This window comes from Pocillopora damicornis, chromosome 5 (assembly GCF_964200805.1).
Source record: "Pocillopora damicornis chromosome 5, jaPocDami1.2, whole genome shotgun sequence".
NCBI classification, from domain to species: domain Eukaryota; kingdom Metazoa; phylum Cnidaria; class Anthozoa; order Scleractinia; family Pocilloporidae; genus Pocillopora; species Pocillopora damicornis.
Window position 1 is genome coordinate 22,792,884 of NC_142674.1, and position 15,775 is coordinate 22,808,658.

General features: G+C 38.3%; 1 protein-coding gene across 1 annotated transcript; it reads right to left on the minus strand.

Annotated features, from left to right (window-relative positions):
- Positions 1-7,025: 7,025 nt before the first annotated feature.
- On the minus strand, positions 7,026-15,258 carry LOC149046012 (uncharacterized). Its single transcript, XM_089205992.1, has 19 exons — positions 15,240-15,258; positions 15,074-15,102; positions 14,969-14,986; positions 14,815-14,876; positions 14,495-14,528; positions 14,143-14,204; positions 13,519-13,593; positions 13,122-13,167; positions 12,675-12,715; positions 12,085-12,175; positions 11,447-11,469; positions 10,696-10,897; positions 10,087-10,115; positions 9,653-9,698; positions 9,325-9,365; positions 8,747-8,849; positions 8,377-8,408; positions 7,938-7,962; positions 7,026-7,133 (listed from the first exon to the last, which is right to left on the minus strand). Exons 1-19 carry the CDS (start codon positions 15,256-15,258, stop codon positions 7,026-7,028), a joined length of 1,086 nt encoding a protein of 361 aa, XP_089062118.1.
- Positions 15,259-15,775: the final 517 nt, after the last annotated feature.

Sequence of the window (15,775 nt, forward strand, 5' to 3'; positions counted from 1 at the left end):
GCCAGTTTGCAGAATAATCTCAAACGTTTTTCGCGTAGGATCACATAAGCTTCAGAAAAACTGAATGAAAGCGAAAGCAAAGAGATTGATTGCACTATTTCCGAATCATTTTAACTCCAGTTAAGTTGGTCACGTTTGCGCAACACATTTTAATGCATGAACTCATGAAACTCCTGCAGATACGTGGCAGTCAACGGACACGTGCGTTACATAAATACGAAGAAGAGTAGTGTAACAAATGTTTTATCAGGGTCAAACTAAATCGGATTAGTCTACGGCTTTTTTTTCCCTGTCTACTGTGCGTTGCAGCTTCAATGAATGTCAGCCAAAGAGTTCTGCTTTCGCAACGTGACGTTTTGACCTTTGAACTTCTTTCCGAAACCAGTTCTTAACGAATTCCTTGATAAATCTCTATTCAGTTTTGACCAGAATTTTAAAACTCTATTCAGCTGCATTAAGAGATATTGTTGGTTTATAAAAAAAATCCAACTCAATTGTTTCTGATCATATCAATTTCCTTTTCCTTCTGAAAGCACCCTCCAAAACTTTGGTAAAGAAGTTGCTTTACCTTTCGCTTAAGTCTAGCGGTTCAAGTACGATAATTCAGCTGGCTTTCTTCCCACATTTTCATGGATTACATCAAAATGTACTTTTGCAAAAGGCAAAGTACACTTTGCAGGTTCTCACATCACTAGCGAGGCAGCGACGTCCTTAACTTTTTTGTGCATGCGTCAAGAGCAGTGAAACTGTCCGCGCTCTCTCGCATAATTTTCACGTAGAAGCAGACTTCGCGGGTCTCCGCATCACCAATGAGGCAGTGACACCCCTTTTTGTGCACGTGCCTGAGGCTGTGAGATCGTTCGCACTTGCGTCGCACGTGTGACTGCTACAACATCGAGTGTTGGACGCTGCCTTGAAATCTTGTTGAATATTATGTAACAACCCTTGATGAGGAATTCATAGCACAAATATCTTTCCCCATTGATGGTTACATTCCACTGTGTATGAGATTCTGAATTCCCGATCCGGTACATAATTCAATATTTAAAACCCCAAGACAGTCCTTTGATTACAAAAGGATAGTACTTTCCGATTATGACGTTATTGTCAGCCACTTATGTAAACATTGTATCAGTCTGCCCTCTATTCGCTTTGGACCATAGTATTGGTATACAAAGGCTAAATTTAAATTTACTCTCTCTTTATGGTTAAGAAACGAGACTGAGTATGTTTTAGCTGTGACGTTTACTCTCGCATGATTTGAATTTTAGGTGAATTCTGTTTCCTACAAGCAAAAACCTTGACTGCTCGCAGTCGGGGTCAGAACAACTTGAAAGGTCACCCGACTATTTTTTTTTTTTTTTATTGAGCTCCTACGTGGCTCAAAGTACCGAACGGCGCCAGCCAAGCATTGTTGACATTTTTTGCTAAGTGCTTTAGTTACTAAGTAATACATAAAATAGCTGTCATGTCAACTAAAAAACATTTTATCATTTCATTTTAGCGCTCTCTTTGCTTATAACCCTCCCACGCTTTAACCAATCTGAAGTTTCTAGCACAACTTCTCTTCTTCATTAATTCCTTTGAGTAAATTCTCAACTAACCAGGTCTTTCAACGGGTTGGGGTCAAATTAATGTTACTCACTTAATAAATGTGATAAATGAGTGGTATAGTTTCCAGTCGACGGTATTTAGGGTTAAAATGCAACGTCCACTAATTGAGTTTACGCAGATATCAAAGTGAGACCATGAATTTTGAAGGAAGCGGAGGTTGTCGATGTTTGTATAAATAAAGACACAGTTTGACCATGACTCAAAACATTAGAGAAACATAAAAAGGATTTAAAAGTTAGAAAGAACAAATAACTTCCTGTTAACAGCTGTGTAAAGTCTCTTTATCGAATCACATCAACAAGGCCTTATCAAACAAGTCTTTTCTTTCTAATTCGTGGAATTCGCGGTGTATTCCGTCGATAAGGAGAGCTACATCATAGCTCTTTTTAAATTGAGAATTGGTTTTTGCAACCAAATTCTCGGTTAACGAAAATGACAAATTTTCCTATGTGAAAATCCGAGCTGCTTAAAGTAACAAAATCGAAAGGTCGCTCTTTGTTCGCTTCTAAGGTGGAGCAGAAATTCTGTTTCCCATCTGAAGGGTAAAATCTTAGCAAGGCTACTTTTGATGAACTAGTAAGTAATCTTTTTCCGCTGGCTAAACCGATATACGGGCTTCTGTGAATAAACCTGAAGGCTAAAAGTTTGCCATAATCATGACACACATTTGGATTTAATTAATTAATTTTTTTTTTTTAATATTTGTAAAATGGTTTATAGATTCCACCCGCTCAGGTCATCAATCACAAACTTAACCTGAGCTCTCAGTCGAGTCACTTGCTTACAATAACAGGATTTCTTCGAACTTTGCATTCAGATCATAATTAATCTGATTTCCGATAACTTTTATCCGCTTCCTGAAATCTCCACCCACTCGGCCCATGTTTTCTCTTCTCTTTTCATCGCTTTTCATCTGGTTTAGGATCCGTTATTATTCATCACCGGAGGGGGGGGGGGGGGGCGTGTCGTCCCTGACATAGTATAGAGGGAGGATTTTTGCAAAATTGATTGCCAATGAGGGGGATCATTCACAATACTGCTGAGCCTTAAGTAGGCCTATCCGGATTGTGCTCGGCAATTTTTCTAGCAACTTTTGGCGTTTAAAACAACTTTTTGCGGTTCTTGCAACTTCAAGCAATTTTTGCAGCCTTTCTAAGGAATTTCTTAGCAACTCCTAGGAATAGACGCGATAAAGTCAACGATTTCATACAAAACTTCGATTTATGCAAATTTCTAGAATGTTCTATAGTCCTATTGTCTACTATTAGAACGGATAATCGGCTAAAAAGGATGCACCAAATAATCTAATAATGACTGCAGTCGGAAATGAAAGATTAGATGCCGTCTTTATTTGCTAGCAACTCTTTAAAGCTAAGTGGATTATTGCAAAGAACGAGAAATAAAGCTAATAATTAATTCTCATATAAAAATATCAAGAAATTTAGGAGAAGACTTTTGAAATTTAGGTAGCAACTTCTTGGATTTTTTGCAATTTTTTAACAACTGGCATCTCAGTGAGCAACGTTCGAGCACAATCTTTGGACAGGCCTAACCATTGGAGGGTGGGGAAGGGGGTGGGTCGGGTCTGGTAAATTATGTTGTGACTCAACCAAAATCCTCCACTCTCCCTTGCCGGCGAAAAATTACGACCGGTCCCTTACTTTTTTTTATTTCGCATTCTTCGTATACTACGATGTAAACAAAGCTCAAACATACACACAAATTATCCGTTTTATTAAAGCTTATATAAAAATACACTTTGATAAAGAAAAATATATATTTGCGCCGTTAGGTCACTTCAAGCATTTCGGGAAGGGGGAAGGGAAACCTTTTTCATTCCTTTTTTTTTTTTTTTTTTGCTTTTCCAACTTATTTCGTACCTCTTACTCATTTTACGAACAGAAAGGAACTCAATCAATAACCAAGAACTTTTCAAAAAAAGAACACCGTTTCTTCCCTTACAAATCATCAGCAATGACCAGTTGCGTGTCTTTTAGCGTACATCCACCTGCCTCACCAACTTATCAAATACTACCGTTCATTTCAGAATTGGGCAGGAAATAATCAAATTTGTTTCCATCAAAAACAAACAGTTCTGTTTTTAAACACCATTCCTTTCCTTACAGACCATCATCAGTGACCACTTGCGCATCTTTTAGCGTACGCATCAGCGGCTCTGCCAACAAACCCAATTCCTTCTTTCCACTTTATGAAACTAGAAAAAACTAGAGATAGGAAAGAGAAGGATTAATGGGAAGATTTTCGAACAAGAGAGGACCACCACAAAAAAAAATGCGCAGTCGCGTATCTTTTAGCGTACGCCCACTGGCTTCACCTATCAGTATCAAATGAATCCTATTTATTTCATAAGCAGGCAAGAAATTAATCAACAATTTCTTTCCTTACAAACCATCAGCAATGGCCGGTCGCGTATCATTTAGCGTACGCCCTCCGGCCTCACCAACTTATCCAATACATCTTATTAATCTTTACGAGCAGCCAAGAACCTAATCAACAATTTTTGATAATACAGAAAGGCTTTTTTTAGACACTATCCTTTCCTTTGAAAACATTCTCAAAAGCCACTTGCGTATCCTTTAGCGAACGCATTAGTAGCCCTACCAACAAACTCAATACTCTCTATTCACAAAAAAAAAACCATTTCTTTCCCGACAAACTATCAGCAATGACCATTTGCCAAACTTGTAGCGTGCATCCACCTGCCTCACCAACTTATCAAATACTACCGTTCATTTCAGAATTGGGCAGGAAATAATCAAATTTGTTTCCATCAAAAACAAACAGTTCTGTTTTTATACACCATTCCTTTCCTTACAGACCATCATCAGTGACCACTTGCGCATCTTTTAGCGTACGCATCAGCGGCTCTGCCAACAAACCCAATTCCTTCTTTCCACTTTATGAAACTAGAAAAAACTAGAGATAGGAAAGAGAAGGATTAATGGGAAGATTTTCGAACAAGAGAGGACCACCACAAAAAAAAATGCGCAGTCGCGTATCTTTTAGCGTACGCCCACTGGCTTCACCTATCAGTATCAAATGAATCCTATTTATTTCATAAGCAGGCAAGAAATTAATCAACAATTTCTTTCCTTACAAACCATCAGCAATGGCCGGTCGCGTATCATTTAGCGTACGCCCTCCGGCCTCACCAACTTATCCAATACATCTTATTAATCTTTACGAGCAGCCAAGAACCTAATCAACAATTTTTGATAATACAGAAAGGCTTTTTTTAGACACTATCCTTTCCTTTGAAAACATTCTCAAAAGCCACTTGCGTATCCTTTAGCGAACGCATTAGTAGCCCTACCAACAAACTCAATACTCTCTATTCACAAAAAAAAAAAAAACATTTCTTTCCCGACAAACTATCAGCAATGACCATTTGCCAAACTTGTAGCGTACATCCACCTGCCTCACCAACTTATCAAATTCTACCGTTCATTTCAGAATTGGGCAGGAAATAATCAAATCTGTTTCCATCAAAAACAAACAGTTCTGTTTTTAAACACCATTCCTTTCCTTACAGACCATCATCAGTGACCACTTGCGCATCTTTTAGCGTACGCATCAGCGGCTCTGCCAACAAACCCAATTCCTTCTTTCCACTTTATGAAACTAGAAAAAACTAGAGATAGGAAAGAGAAGGATTAATGGGAAGATTCTCGAACAAGAGAGGACCACCACAAAAAAAAAATGCCCAGTCGCGTATCTTTTAGCGTACGCCCACTGGCTTCACTTATCAGTATCAAATGAATCCTATTTACTTCATGAGCAGGCAAGAAATTAATCAACAATTTCTTTCCTTACAAACCATTAGCAATGGCCGATCGCGTATCATTTAGCGTACGCCCTCCGGCCTCACCAACCTATCCTATACATATTATTTATTTTTAACTTAATCAACAACTTTTGATAATACAAAGAGACCTTTTTTAGACACTATCCTTTCCCTTGAAAACATTCTCAAAAGCCACTTGCGTATCCTTTAGCGAACGCATTAGTAGCCCTACCAACAAACTCAGTACTCTCTATTCACAACAAAGTTAAAACTTATGTTGTAAAAGAAAACATCAGCAATGACCAGTCGCGTAGCATTTAGCTTACGCCCACCGGCCTCGCTACCTTCTCCAATACTCGTACTCATTTTAAGAGCAGTCAGGATTTAAATCAATGATTTCCATTAAACACCATTTCCATTAAACACCATTTTTCTTTTAAACACCATTCCTTTCCTTAAAGACCATCATCAAAAGCCAGTCGCGCATCCTTTTGCTCACGCAACATTTCGCGGCCTTATCCAAGGTTCAAATATTTTTTTTTTTCACTTAAAGTAAAAATCAAAACTTTATCAACAACTTTTATGAAAACAATTCATCATCCAAGCCTCTCCCTTTTTTTAGCCGTCATTAAAGGCCAGTCGCGTATCCTTTTGCACACGCAACATTTCGCGGACTCACCCACGGTTACAATGTTTTTTTTTTTCACTTCGAGAACAAAATCAAAGCTCTATCAACAATTTATCAACCGAACCTCTCCTTTTTTAAACCATCATCAAAAGCCAGTCGCGTATCCTTTTGCACACACAACATTTCGCGGCCTCACCTACAGTTACAATTTTTTTTTTCACTTCAAGAACTAAATCAAAACTTTATCAACAATTTATCCACTGAGCCTCTCCTTTTTTAAACCATCATCAAAAGCCAGTCGCGTTCCTTTTGCACACGCAACTTTTCGCGGCCTCACCTACAGTTACAAATTTTTTTTTTTCACTTCAGGAACTAAATAAAAATTTTATCAACAATTTATCCACTGAGCCTCTCCTTTTTTAAACCATCATCGAAAGCCAGTCGCGTTCCTTTTGCACACGCAACTTTTCGCAGCCTCACCTACAGTTACAAAATCTTTTTTCTTTTTCTTTTTTTTCACTTTAAGAACAAAATCAAAACTTTATCAACAATCTATCAACCGAACCTCTCCTTTTTTAAACCATCATCAAAAGCCAGTCGCGTTCCTTTTGCACACGCAACTTTTCGCGGCCTCACCTACAGTTACAAAATCTTTTTTCTTCTTCTTTTTTTTCACTTCGAGAACAAAATCAAAACTTTATCCACAACTTATCAGCCGAGCCTCTCCTTTTTTAACCACCATCAAAAAACAAACGCGTATCCTTTTGCCCACGCAACATTTCGCGGCCTCATCCACGGTTACAAAAATGAACTGATGCACAAAGCTGTCCCCTCACAAACCAATTTCCTTAATTAAATAATTAATTCCCTCTTAGTTACTGATTAACATAATTTATAGATTAACATAAGATGAACGGAAAAATTCTCCTTCCATTCTTCAATCCCCCTGTACCCCCCTCCCCGAAATGCTTGAAGTGATCAGTGGAAGCGCGCTCTGATTGCGCCAAAGACAGCTCCAAAGAGCTGCCTCGCAGTTCTGTATTTACCAACGAAACCGCTGGTTAGTTCTCGTAGGAGGAAGGCATTCTGAAAAAAAAAGAGGAAAATAAAAGGTTTATTCAGTTTGGTACCAGTATTAGGCGTGTCTAAGGGTTATAAGGGGGAGTTCATGGGCAGCGAAAGTGGAGAAGGCATATGCCCCTGTTTTAGATGAAAAATGGGAAACTACGTCAAAGATATTTGCAATTGAAAAAGTATCAGTAAATTAATTAGTGATGATGTCGTGACGCTATGACGTCGTTTTCCAATCAGAAATAAAATAAAAAAAACTTTTGGATAGAATGCTTTTTGACTGAATGTCGTAAAACAAAAACTAAAGTAAATACAACGGCCAATCTGAAGAAGAAAGAAAATAACTTTAAGAGCCCACGAGAATTCATAGTAAAAGCAACCACATTGCCCAAAGCGCGGGAAAACGCGAGCGACTTAGTCGTGACTGGTTTTGTATCAGCTGATTTTTTGAGAAGATGGCGCGAATTTTTGGAAACTAAAGCAGAAGTAATATATTCCCACACTACTGTCGACACTCAGTTGAAAATTGCTATAGCTGAGTGGGCGAAAGTTTTCTGGACCAACTAGAGAACGCGGCACAGTAAAAACCAGAGCAAGTCCTGGATTGCTGTTCATTATTGCTCAGACAGTAATGGCCCAACTTCAATGCTATAAAGCGATCTGGTGACGATGATCAAGATTTTGTTAACATCATCCAACATTTTCCCTGATATCTCACCACATTCACATAACAAACATTCATGAAATTACAATCGAAAACGAGAAGGGGAATGTGAATTTCGATTTATTTTGGAGTGAGTAGATTGGGAATTTTCTTACCTTCTGTCGAAGAAATTCGATTGTCCTTAAAATAAAGGACAGGTCGGTGTTAGTAAAGAATTTATTTAAATGCAAAACTTTAAATTTTCAAACAGATAATAATGGAATTCTCTTCAATTGTTCAACTCAATATCTCACGAGAGAGCGCAGATATGTATCAGTTTGTTTATCATATCAAAACCATAGGCCTTAACTGACAAGAAATTCCATAAACGACTTTGGATTAAAAATGGTAAATGCTTTGCTATTCTTTAATCAACCTGACCGGCAGAGTGGTGCAAAAGGCGAGTGACGCGTACGTGTAAGTAGCTGATAGCCGCATTAATCCACACCAGCAATTTGCAAACAAATTGAATCGAAGGAAAATCTTAGCATCAATTTTTTTTTCTTTCTGCCCTTTTCTCTGACTTTTGCCAACAGAGCAGCAAAGTTTACTTACCCTCCCAAAGTAACTTTCATTTCTTTGTCGGCCTTAAACAGAAAGTAAGTTAAACAATTTAAGACGTTGTTTAGTAACATCAATTCGGTATATATCTGTTTCTTAAGGAGAAGGTAAACAACTTAAGCTGTTTTGGTCAATTTTTTCCCAATAGTTATTTGTTTAAAGATAAAGAAAGTGGACAGACACAGAGGTTAACTCGATGTAGCGCCAGATTCTTTCACGTCATGCCTTTCGTTTGCGCGCAGAGCATTACCCACATTCCGCCTCGTTTTGGAAAGTCTTAGAAACGAGACTGGCGTACGCGACTTATTGGAGGTTAAAAAATTTGACGGCTATGGAATTCTTAACTTAATCGATCAATATTTACCTCAATAATTCTTCTTTTCTTTCGGCATTCGGCTTTGCAGCTTTCAATTTGTGCAAGGAGTGATTGCTTCTCTGCCTTGTGTTGTTCTTGAATCGTTTTCAGTCTGTTGGAATGATATTAAGATGAATTACGGCCGCGCTGAAGTACAGATAGCGTCACATTTCAAGGGGCTTATCAAAAGTTCCTAAATGAAAACTGGTTACTGGACTACATGATTTAAAAAGTCACATATTGGAATTACGAGACCTGTTTCAGAGGACTCTGCCGACTTTATAAAAAGTACGGAACGAGTTGGAGGATTTTGGTTGTCACAGTAAAACTTACCTGATTCTCCCCCTTCTCTCTTCCTCTCCCCCCCCCCCTTCCACAGGCTTTGTGGCATTCTAACGAACCCCTCTCTTTGCCAGTCATTAATTTACAGTCTCCCCTTGATACTCTTTTAGCGACGAATGATTCCCCCTCCCTTCCACCTTAAAAACCATGTAATCACCCCATAATCCCCCCCCCGGCAATTAACAATGAGTGGTCTCTAAGCTCATAATAAATACAATTTTCTTTTAACTGATGTTATTACTTACTCTTTCTTTTTCTGTGATAGGACTTTCCTGTATTCGAGGCCCTACAATTTACAATGGAAAAGAATGTTACATTCGTACAATTCACATCAACTCTGAAGCTTAAAGTTTTAGTATGTACAGCTACCCAAGTGTTTAACAATGTTCATTTCCATCAATCAGTTCACATCAACCCTAGAAGGACGTGAGCCTGATTACGTTGCTAAGTAACAGGTTGAAAAAGGATTCCGTCGTAACTTACTTAAAGAAATCAAAAATTAAAAAAATTAATTAAAAATTATTAAAATGCTTGGTATTTTTTCCAGAGTCTTTTCACAGAAAGAAAATGCACCTTCATGATATTTTCATCCTTCCTTTTTTCGCTTTTACGAAGTCGCCTGCGGAAAAATGAGACATAAAGAGAGTGAACGAGGAAACTGAAGCAATCAGACATGATCCGATGTAACATCAAAACTTGTAATGCCTGGACACTGCAATGGTCACATAACCTCAGATCGAGACCCGACTCATCCCCAGTCTTCCCTCTATATAGAGACCCGTAATTATTTGTCACCTAGGGAGGGTCTGGAGGATTTTGTGAGGTTCACATGGTTTTCTGGGGGAACGGAGGGGGGAGGGGACATTTGTCGCTGACGGAGTATAAAAGGGGAGGGGGGAGGGGGTCTTTAGAATACTAGAGGGCCGTATGGGTGGGGTCGGGTGAATTTTACTGTGAGACAACGAAAATCCTGCATGTTATGAAAGAAATAATCACATTTCACTTACATTTTGAAGTTTTCACTGCGATTCTCCATCTAAAAGATAAAACAAACAACAAAATTAAGGATTACTTAGTGTAATAAGAGTAATCTTTACAACCGCATGAAAAGTTCAAAGAGGTCTGTGAAAGGAAATGAAAATAAAGAAAAAGAGAAAACTCGAGATTTTTCAAACACAAAGTTCGGTTATCCTATTGAGCTTTACCAGAACACTATGAGGCTGTAACACAGCGTGACTCATTGGCTTGTGTAGGCCCTCCTTTCCATTACAACGTTCACACATGCGCGAACGTCAGCTGACCAACATGTTCGCACGCTCTTTCCCGCCAAACGCGTTGTTTATATGACAAGGAGATAACGTTATCTGTTCTTTAACCCTTTACACCATAACATCAGTATGCATATTCTCCATACTGTTCCCTTTGCATTTCCTGAAGTGCTGACAAGGAGAATTTGTTTCACAATCAAGAGCGTCTGCAGTCATGGTAAACATTTCCTTCATCCTCGAGACCTTGACATTTTATTCCGGAGTAAAAATATTTTAAGAAGTCAAAGTACCAGAAGGTTGATACAAAAGCGCTCTATAAACAGGTTTTTTGAAACTTGATTCACTGACCTTGCCAAGCTTCTTTTCCATTTTATTTATGGTTATCTCTTGCTTGTACACGTTATCCCTAAGCTTTCCCTTTGCAGTCTGCAGTTTCTCTATCTCCTTTTTATGTTCACTGATCTTATTCATCAAATTTGTCACCCTCGACTGGAGCCCAGCGCCTTTGTTGCTTAGACTGGAGATTTCACACTTTAGCTCAGCTTCTTTCCTATTCCAAGGAGGAAATCAGAGAAAAAAACAGGTTGAATTTTTTAGATTAAATGTACCATGGTACAGCGCATACGCAAAAACTAAAGGCTACTCAGTGATATTCACCTCTGCTATGATTGGCATTAGTTAACCTTTTACACCGTTACATCAGAATATGTGTTCTCCAAGCGGATCTCTATTCATTTTCTAAAGTGCTGACAAGGAGAATTTGCTTGATAATCAACAGCTTCTTTAGTTTAGCTTTAGATGATCATTTACTATATTCTTCTGACCTTACTTTGCTATTCAGGGGTGATATTGTATTGACAAACTAGATGCAGTCAGTCTTTGGGGTCAAAGAGCAAGAAATTTTAGTTTCGTTTTTGCGACACTCAGTGCAAAATTTGCGGTTTTTTTTCGTTCAACACAACATCGATGGCGTAAACAATTGCACCTTCGACAGTGACTTAACTTTTACTCCGCAAATTTTATACAGTATTAGAAATCAAGAGAGGATATGTCCTTTGTTGTATAACTACATCATACAAATACGTAAAGGAACACTCACCGATCGCGGCTTTTTCTTTCTTCCTGAATTAACAGAACAAAAGCAAACAACAAATGATTGATTATACGCTTGTACCAGCAGTAAGGAGAACGATTTTTTACACATTTTTCTACTCGTGAACTTCAAATTTCCTCTAGTTTTTCTTTCCTGTATATGTTCTTTTTATGCATCTTCCCCAAGGAGATAATTGTGATTGGTTGATCTGCCTTGAACCCAGGTCCTCCATCCTTGAACCTCGTGAGGACAGGGCGAAAATAGGGAAAGCGACGCATGCGCACCGAATTTCACCGTGCACCAGGCCCAGTTTTTCGAAGGCCGATTAGTGCTAACCCAAGGTTAAATTTGATCTAGGTTTTTTACAATTTTTTTCAAAAGCCCGGTCTTTGGGATAATTTTCTCTAGTCATGTTAGAGCATCCAATCACCAAGTTTCTGACAAAACAAGTTATAACCAATTTTCTTCTAAAGCTTTCAGCTCTGAAATCAGATTTCACTGGGTTATCTTAACCCAGCTTGAAACAACAAGTTAACAATCCCATGCCACGAGGTGTGTTCTTTGAGGAAGGCTTGGGCCTGACTAGTCTAACACTTGCAACTGAAGTCAATTAACGAATAAAAGTGTTTCATTTCGCAACTTACCTGTAAAGATTGTTTGACTTTGCTGGTCTCATTCTGTACATATTTAAACATCGTACTCATAGCGAGCAGATTCTCTCGTTCTTTCTTAAACCTTAAACATGATTCAGTTTAAAACACAGAGAGTTAAACTACAGATTGAGTTTTAGGTGAGCAAGTTAAAGATGATTGTTGCAGACAAGAAAAAAAAATGTCAGTGACATAATTAGATTGGAAATTTCTTTAGTCATAAAACTTAAATGTTATTGAAAAATAAACGACAAAAACCTAAGGATACATTCATTACATGCATCTAAGGCTGAGTTCTTCTTACATTGGGGCATTATCGTTAGTTATGAGCTCGACTCATAAAGGTCATCCAAAAAATTATCTGGGAAAACGTAATAAAAGCTCTGGGCCCTGTCATTTAAAGGGTGGATAACACTTTCCAACGGATAAATCGCTATCCAGCGCATAAATTCTTAAACAACGAACTGCGCTATCCACTGGAGAAAAATTTATCCAGTGGATAGCGTTATCAACCCTTCAAACAACTGGGGCTGTGTTGTAATACAAAAAACAGTTAATTACGAAACGATAAAAGCTTCTCTCACTTGTCGGTCATCCACTCTACTGACTCCTTTTTTTCTTTCAACTGCAGGAGAGGAAAATTACTCTTTGTAAATAACTCTTGGTAAATTTGTTTCGATGAATCAGGCGGACAGTAACGTCTCAGCCGTAATTATTTAATATAGCTGTAACTTAAATTACACAAACAGAGCGATTTCATTGAGTGTCGAAAGTTATCCGGGAAATTTAATATTTCGCTTCACTCCGCTTCACGATTGGCCCAGATAACTTGCGCCATCCACCCTTTTAACCAATCAGTAACAAGATCTCAATCACCTGATTCCTGTCACTCACGCTTCTCTTCATTTTGATCGGCCTTAGGGAGAAATTAGATGCTAATCACTCTTACATGTTGAAGGACTAAACGCCACACTCAATCAAATATGCCCCGAGACCTTCAAACAGGACCATTGTGGTAGCGAATTACATACCTCTCTCTTTAAATGATTGACCATAATTTCGCGATCTCTTACTTTCCTATGCAACAAAGGAAAACATTTCAATGCACTATGAACCTTCCTAAACAAAAATACAATAACATCTTTCTATAGAACACTTGTAGAATTTCAATCCTCTAAACGTATTCTAACCCGCTCGCTTACCCGATTAACCAGACTGTTTTGTTATCATTTTTTATTGTTTTTATTTTCTCCACGCCCTCCTAAGTGATACAGTTTATGCTCTTGGGCAAAAATTTGTTGTTGATTCTTCTAAGAGACATTTTAACTTTGGCGTAGTGGCTCAGGCTAAAATGGCGCTGAGTCTGGCCCAAAACACATCCATGCACGCGAAGATAAAATTTATCGTTTTAATACACTTGATACTCACTGAGCTTGCAGGGTAGCGTCCTTTGTAAGCTTTAAAGTGGCGACTTCTTCTTGTGTCAAAGCTAATTGTGATGCCCTGTAGTGGAGCGGATAAATATTTAGATTCCATCTCTAGCATCAAAGGAGACGACCAACCTCAAACACTGACCTACTTTCAAAAACTAGTGTCTAGTCAAGTCTCTTCTGAAAACTGAAGGATAGTTTACCAGAGTTATCAGTGTCCAGTGTTTGAGACAGATTGGAAAAATTAAGAGAAACTGGAAGAAAAACTTACCGTCTTTTCTACAACTGGCTTCAAACGCATGAGATTTATCTTAAGGGATCCAATCGTTTCCGATGACACCCGATGTTCCAAAAACTGATAATATCGCGAGGAGTTCTAATGCAACCTAATCTCAAGAGCTATACACTGCAGCTAAGCCTGGGACCCGATCATATCCGAAGACACCCGTACATTTCCGAGGATGTTCCGAAATTTCTGATGATATCCCGAAGAGTTTGCATGGAACCTTATCTCTTGCGCTATACACTGCACCTCAGCCTGAGACCACCCCGAAGAATTTTAACGCAAACTCATTTGTTATACTTCACACGTTACCTTAGCTTTGGTTAAACTTCTACTCACGCAATGTTCTCTTGAAGCGTTTCTATTTCCTTCTTTTGGTCTTCTGCAGTTTTTCTCAGATCCTTTTATTAAAAATGATATTGAAACATTAATTAAACAAATATTAGCAAGTATCACGCGACATGCGGCTGAATCGGTTGTAAGCCTCATTCAAGGTATAAATTAGAAACAAGAGGATAAAGAATTCCTTAAAAGAGAACATTCAAACGACACAAATGCAGTGGAAACTACAACAGGTACATGACTATGATCTCTTAATTAAAGAGGGTTAGGCTAGAGACTCTTTATTGTCCATATATGGACCAACCAAGTGTCCTTAAACTATGTCATACAGCAACACAGCAACACCAACCTTAATCTTTGAATTGTCCTTCCAGGATGGCTGACTAAACGATTGCGAAAAAAATGGAAATAAAAAGAAAATTAAACGCTCAGTTAAGTTTTGTAAAAGAAACCCTAGAAGATTTTGCATGAAAGGGTAAGAAACTGAAAAAAAAAAGCTTCGGCAAAGAGAAAAGAATATTTATTTACAGTTTTCCTTTCGAAGTCTTCAGCAGAAGAATAAAGTAGAAAACTAACCTAGGCCCGACAACCGCTGACCGGATGTTTACGCTCATTACCGGATGTGATTTTGGTTTTCAATACTGTCTCTGAATGATATGTTTCTTTTACCTTTTTTTCTTCCCTTCTTCCGCAGTGCTCTGCTCAGGGGCTTTCACCTTGCATTCTGCGGACTGAAAACGCCAAAAATATAATTTTACGCCTTACTTTTTACAACCTGTGCGTTAGCCGACCTTTGCGTTCAATTCAAAACTCTCTTACTGACCTGGTTTTCGGCTAAAACCTGAGGGGAAAACAGCAAATGAAAATTGATTAACAACAGTTTCATTGTTAGAAAACTTGGTACAAACTGTGCAAATGTAAAATTTACCTGTTCTTGATTAGCCTGCTGGATCTCTCCTGGGAAAAATACGAAACGCGCATTCCATGAGGAGAGAAACTCCACTTACGACTCGAGTATGAAAGAACTTTCTTTCGACACAAAAACGAACTTAAAAGAGAAAAAAACGAAAAAAAAAGCAGCAACTTCTACTTACCGTCTTTAATTGAGGCCATTTTCGATGAACGCTCTTCGTTTCTCTCCTTGACTTAAAATAATTTCGCGTTAATCATCGATGAAAATCTCCACGCCCGTTTCGTTCAAAACGCAGTGAGATTCTGAGATTTGCGTACGTAGTCATGACGACCTGACGTTGCAATAGACTTAATTTGCCATATTTGGAAAAGCACAGGGCTTGCACGAGCTTCTTGTCACGCAATCTTGAAAAACTTGCTAGTAACGAAAGGCCTCGGAATATTACGATGGTCATTAAAGGCATTTTGTGTAAAGTTCGAGATACTTTCTGCTGTTTACCTTTGAAATTGATATCCAGACTTCATGTCACTGGTTATATTTTGACGTTTCTGTCCACATTTACTTCAGCAATGAATCAAAACTTCGTGAATTTGGTGAAATTTTTTTCTTCCCTAAAAAAAGAAGAGGAATTTTCTCAATTTTCACGGGTTTTATCTGGAATGCATTGGTGCCATTCAAAGTATTTCTTTGTTTCAAATGAAATGTTCATATTTCCAA